At 40.2% G+C, this 6000-nt stretch overlaps 1 protein-coding gene across 2 annotated transcripts in view; it reads left to right on the top strand.

Moving 5' to 3' along the window:
* Window positions 1-324: 324 nt before the first annotated feature.
* Window positions 325-6000, top strand: part of ACTR2 (actin related protein 2) — a 40640-nt gene continuing 34964 nt past the window's right edge. The window contains exon 1 of one of the 2 annotated variants that reach the window (XM_081264053.1): window positions 325-488. In XM_081264053.1, the coding sequence (XP_081120179.1) occupies window positions 441-488 (48 nt within the window). In that variant the 5' untranslated portion in view covers window positions 325-440. The remainder of the gene's footprint in view (window positions 489-6000) is intronic. The other variant, XM_081264054.1, reaches the window with a different exon arrangement.

The following is a 6000-nucleotide window of genomic DNA, read 5'->3' as shown; positions in this document are numbered from 1 at the left end:
TCGCGGCAGACCCCGTGTTCTTCACCTGCCTGCCTCTTCTGCAGTCCGTGAAACCGCGCCCTTAACTCCTGCGACATCTTAAGGAGAGTTCCGCAGCACCCCCGACGCCGGCCGCCATTAGCGTCAAGCAGATCGCAGGGAACTAGAGAAGAGGTGAAGAACACCGGGGCGCGGCCACCTGACAGCCGACCTGGAGGAGCCGTTTCTTATTGGATTTCACTGCTGCCAGTCGCGACCTCCTATGTTCTGTCCCGCCCCTTCCGCGCAGTCTATTCTCTAAGTGGCGGGCGGGGCCGGGCGGCAACTTCCGGTTGGGGGAAGAAAGTTAGGCCGAAGGCGGGGCCGCGGAGAGGGAGAAGGAAGAGGCAAGGGCCGGGCGGCTACGGCTGTAGGTTGTGAGACGGCGGCGGCTGCGGCGGCGGCTCTCCCTGGGGTGGACGATGGATAGCCAGGGCAGGAAGGTGGTGGTGTGCGACAACGGAACCGGGGTAAGTGCCGGGCGAGGAGTCCGCGGTGGCCAGAGGCCCGGACAGGGATGTACGGGGCTCCTTGGTGCCTGGGGCTGCACGTCTGGGCCTCTGGGGTGAAGGGGCGCGAGTGGCGAATGGCGCCTCCCGCCGCCGTGGGTGTGGGAGCAAGCGGGACCCGCTCCGGACCCGCTACCCCCGTAATTTCCCAGGTCTGAGCGGTAGCGAGACCGGCACTGGACGCTGACCCCCACCTGCTGTCCCGAGGGGGCCGGCTCGATTCTCTAGCCGGAGCAGTTTGGCCAAAATATCCTAAGGTTTGGGTAAAAGACTTGAGTTTGTGCAATCGAGAAGGGTTCCATTTCTCAGACTCGCCGGTGTGTAAAAAGGAGAAAGACCTAGAGGCCTTCCTCTTCCTGTATGGTTGTAGATACCGAATGGGAGGCAGGAAGCAGAAAAAAAAAAAAAAAAGGAAGTGCTGTCATGCAATTGGCCTCAGCCCTTTCGTAGTGCTTCTTGAGGGTTTGTTCTTTGCTTTTTCTTCCTTCTACCTGTCTTGAAAGAAAGGGAGACCAGATTGGCAGTGTATCTATTGCTTTTTATTCTGCATGTGATAGTTTGGTCCTAGCGCACCCTCGCAGAGACCAGCGTGCATGTTCCATGGGATGATTTGAGAGGTCTGAGTGTTAATTCCACTGACTTGGGGAAGTTAATCAGTTTTAGTTCCTCCTTCTCTCTCCCCTTTAAGTACAGAATACAGATGTTCAGTCTTGAAGATTCTAATTGTAAAAATCCGAGGAAAGCATTAATTTAGAAACTCTTTGAAAGTGATTTCTTTTCACCCCCCGCCCTTTAATTATTTTGGATGCGTTCTATAGTAATTTCTATTTTAGTGTTGCAAATTTTGTGATTCCCCCCTTCCCACATATATAATGTGACATATAATGAATTAAAGTGGGTTTAATTTGAACTTTAAAACACTTTGGAAATTATATTTTCTTTTATATTTTTAAAACAAATTGTATTTGGTTTAAGTGCTATCACTTTTTATTATTCTCAATTTCATTTATGGAAATTGGATTGTTGGGACTGGGTTGTGGCTCAGCAGTGGAGCGCTCCTCTCAAACGTGAGAGACCTGGGTTCGATCCTCAGCACCACATAAAAATAAATAAGTGAAATAAAGGTATTGTGTCCAACTACAACTAACAAATAAAAATTAAAAAAAAATTGAATTGTTGGTGGGGGTGGAGAGCTGGCATTTACTGCCATAATTTTGCTCTTGATTGGATTTGTTTTTTGGTTTGTTTTTGGAACTGGGGATCGAACCCAGGGCTTTGTGTACATCCCAGCCCCCACTGGATTTGTTATAGACTTCTACAAATAAAAATTATACTAGGTTCTTCTGAACTGTTAAAAATGGACAAGAGGGCTGGGGTTGTGGCTCAGTGGTAGTGTTCGCCTAGCATGCATGAGGCACTGGGTTCCATCCTCAGCACCACATAAAAATAAAATAAATATATTGTGTCCACCTAAAACTAAAAAATACTAAAAAAGAAAAAAATGAGCCAGGGTAAGGAGAATGTTATAATGCAACAGGACATTTATACAAAATAATTTTTTAAAAGGAGGCAGATCCACTTGTAGGGAAATGTCTAAAATTAATTAAGGTAAAAAGTTTTAGAATGAACCCATTTATGTGTGTTCTTTATTAAATATATTTGTATGCCCACAAATTTGTGTCTGTATATGAAAGTTTTGGAGGGATACTTGAAATTCTATAAGTTATCTTTGGGACAAGGAATAAAGGAGTAAGGTGAGAGGAGAGAGCTTCATGAATTCTCTGAATAATTGGAAAAAAAGTTCTTTTTTTAATGTTTATTTTTTGTTTCAGGTGAACACAATATCTTTATTTTATTTTTATGTGGTGCCTAGGATCGAACCCAGTGCCTTCTGCATGCCAGGCGAGCGCGCTACCACTTGAGCCACATCCCGAGCCCCAGTGTTTTTTTTTTTTTTTTTTTTAACAAAGCATGTTATTATATTTAAACTAATTTAATTACAAACATATATTACCTTAACAGTTAAAACTGCATTTTAAAAGACTACAGTAAAGGTGCATTTTAAAAAAAAAAAATGAAGTTTCTTTTTTCCTTTGGTACCAGGGATTGAACCGAGGGGTGTTTAACCACTGAGCCACATCTCTACCGTGTTTTTTATATTTTATTTTGAAACAGGGGCTCGATAAGTTGCTTAGGGACTCACTAAGTTATTGAGGCTAGCTTTGAACTTGTGATCTTCCTGTTTCAGCCTCCCAGACCACTGGGATTACAAGCAAACATGAGCTCATGGTTGGGGATGTGGCTCAGTGGTAGAGCATTTGCCTAACACGGTAGAGATTAAGGTTCAATCTCTAGCACCACAAAACAAACAAAACCACACACACACACACACACAAAACCACGAGCTTAATAACCACCATAGTATCAAATTGACCTCTATATAAATTTAATACTTTTCAAGTGAATTTACAGTACTTTGTGACTCTGTCAGGCACTCTTTTTAATGGATTCTTTTTCTTTGAGGGATATAGCTGAGGTACCCTGTATTTGTAGTATGGGTACATGTATGTGGGATTTTTGCTTGTGGTGCTGGGGATTAAACTCAGGAGGCTTTACACATGCCAGCTAATTTCTGTACCATTGAGCTATACCCTAAGCCTCTGTATGAGGAGGTTTACTTTATTTTTTACAGTACTGGGGATTAAACCCAGGATCTCTACGTGTGGTGGGCAAGTGCTGTAACTCTGGAGCTTCATCTCAGCCCTTTTTATTTTAGTTTTGAGATGGTCTTATTAGGCTGCCTAGGCTGGTCTGGAATTTGGGATTTTCCTGCCTCAGCCTTCCAAGCCTCTGAAATTACAGGTGTGTGCCACCTTGCCCAGCTACCAGTGGGGTTTTTTGGGGGAGGGAGGGGTACTCAGGGGCACTTGGCCACTGAGCCACATCCCAGCCCTATTTTGTATTTTATTTAGAGACAAGATCTCACCAAGTTGCTTAGTGCCTCACTACATTGCTGAGGCTGGCTTTGAACTCCCGATCCTCTTGTCTCTGCCTCCTGAGCTGCTGGGAGGAGCTGTGACCAGTGGAGTTTTTAATGTTCATTTAGAATAGGAGTGTTTGCTGCTGGCTGTGGTAGGCACACCTGTAATCCAAATACTCAGGAGGCTGAGGCAGGAGGATTACCTGAACCTTGGAGTTTGAAGCTATCTTGGGCAGTTTAGTGAGACCATCTCAAATGAAAAAATAAAAAGGCTAGGGATGTAGCTCAGTGGTAGGGCAAGCTTACCTTGCATGCTTGAGACCCTGGGTTTAATACCCAGTACCACACACACCAAAAAAAAAATATGTGTAAATATTAACTGCAAGCTAATTTTTATGCTACTGTTTCATTAATTTAGCTAACATTAGAAAGCTGATTGTATGCATTTGCTAGTCTTATGTATAATCCATAATTTTAAAATCTTGCTCTTTAGGATAAAAGATCTCTTAGCATGATGTAAATGAAAAAGTATAATTAATTTAAACAAAGATTTATGTATTTGATGTTGTAGTTACTTACAAATATTATCCATGTTTTCTATAAACATGATTGGCTGAAAATGAAAAAACAGCTGGGATATAATATGTAAATCATATGCAAATCAGGAATGCTGTGATACTTAAGAAAATTTAAGAGGATTAGGAGCCACTTAGAGTCTATATTCTGTTTCTAATTATACTTCTGGACATGAATGAACATCTTGTTTTGTTTGGATACCTGAAGTTATAATGATTATTTTACAGTTAAATAATTTATTCAGATTTAATTTTTAAAAACTTCATGGAAATTGTTGTTACTCTAAAGTGTTTTCATTAGCCCTTATATGGTTTAGATTTTAAGGGCTGGAGATGTAGATCAGTGTGGAGCACTTGCCTACTATGTGTGAGTTCCTGGGTTCAATCTCCTAGCACTGGAATGGGAGGTGGGGTTTAGGTTTTAAAATTTTAGGCTGCGTGAGGTGGAATTTTGTGTTGAACCCAGGGCCTCGGGCATGCTAGACTAGCACTCTACTACTGAACTACATTTCTAGATGTCAGATTTTTAAAACTCCACTAACAGTCCCAGAATTGAATGATGTAAAAGTAGGTGCATTGTTTTGACCATATGCCAGATGTTGGTATAATAACTTAATGAGGCCCTGCTGCATTTCCTCATTATCCCCCAGCTAGACTAGTGTCTCATTAGGGTGGCCTAGGGGAAGGAAACTCATCTGATTTCAATAATTTATACACTTTACAAAAAAAAAAAAAAAAGAAAGAAAGAAAAATTGACTTTCAACCTTAATCATCCAAACCTGCTTTCTAAAATAGAGTCACTGCAAGTGGCCAGGGAAGCCAGAATTTGGAAATCTATGAAGCACTAGGTTTTGGTTCCTTTATAGTTGGGCCTAGATCACTAGTATTGTGTATCCTGTTGCCAAACTTGAGTGATTTTTCAGCAGTGAGTTCATTTATGAACAAAATGAAGACTTGTAAGTGCTGTTACTGGCACAGAGCTAAATAAGATCTAATGATCTAATGATACAGAGAAGCTTACAATACTAGAATGATTATATTTTCATTTATAATTCAGATTCATAGTTGCTTGTGACCTGCTTTATCAGATTTATGCTAATTTATATGTAGAATTTAGGAATGTTTGAAATAGAAACAGATCAGAAACTTTGCTTTCACCCTGCAAATGCTATGCAATAAATACAAAAAATATTTTGGTGGCCTAAGAAGTTTTTATATAATTAATACCCACAAACCATCAGATTAGTAAGGGAAAAATATAAAGACAATAAGCCCTAATCCCTCTCCCACCTTTTTTTTTTTTTTTTTTTTTAAGGAAAAAGGTACTTTTAGAACAGATGTGGTTGGGATTATTCTTCATTTTTGCCTGAGGGAACATTTCCCTGCTCATGCTCTTACCATTTGATGACTCAGTGGGAAGTAAGAGAGCCAGTTTAAACCACACACTATGAAGAGGAAACTATATATGGTAAAATCTATTTCTTAAACACAACCTTTTGCACACAATGAGAGAACTAAGTCACCAAGTCATTTTTGATTTACATGGGAGAGGAATTTCAAAGCTTAAAATGAAACCAAATGAATAGTCTATAAAAAATAATTTCTTTGCATTTTATCATGTCATGGTTTAGGTTTTTTAAATGTCATTTTTTTGTAAGAAAGGAATAGGCAGATTGTTGGTTATCCACAAATGGATTATTAAATTATTTCCTTATGAATTATTAATGCATTCACATTTGAAGTAATGTGAAGTAGTACAGTTTCTACTTATTTTGGTGGAGTATCCAAATACTCTTTGGGAATGCTAGCACTGAATTCTAAGATAGCATCTGCTTTCAGTAAGCTATTACTTATATAGTTTTATTAGTAAGTGATTGATATCTTTAATTTGAAAAGCCAAATTTTCTTTTCTTTTTTT

Source organism: Spermophilus citellus (assembly GCF_964194105.1).
Source record: "Spermophilus citellus genome assembly, chromosome: 13".
Lineage (NCBI taxonomy): Eukaryota > Metazoa > Chordata > Mammalia > Rodentia > Sciuridae > Spermophilus > Spermophilus citellus.
Note: the sequence above shows the minus strand (reverse complement) of the source record. Positions and strands in the feature narration are given on the sequence as shown.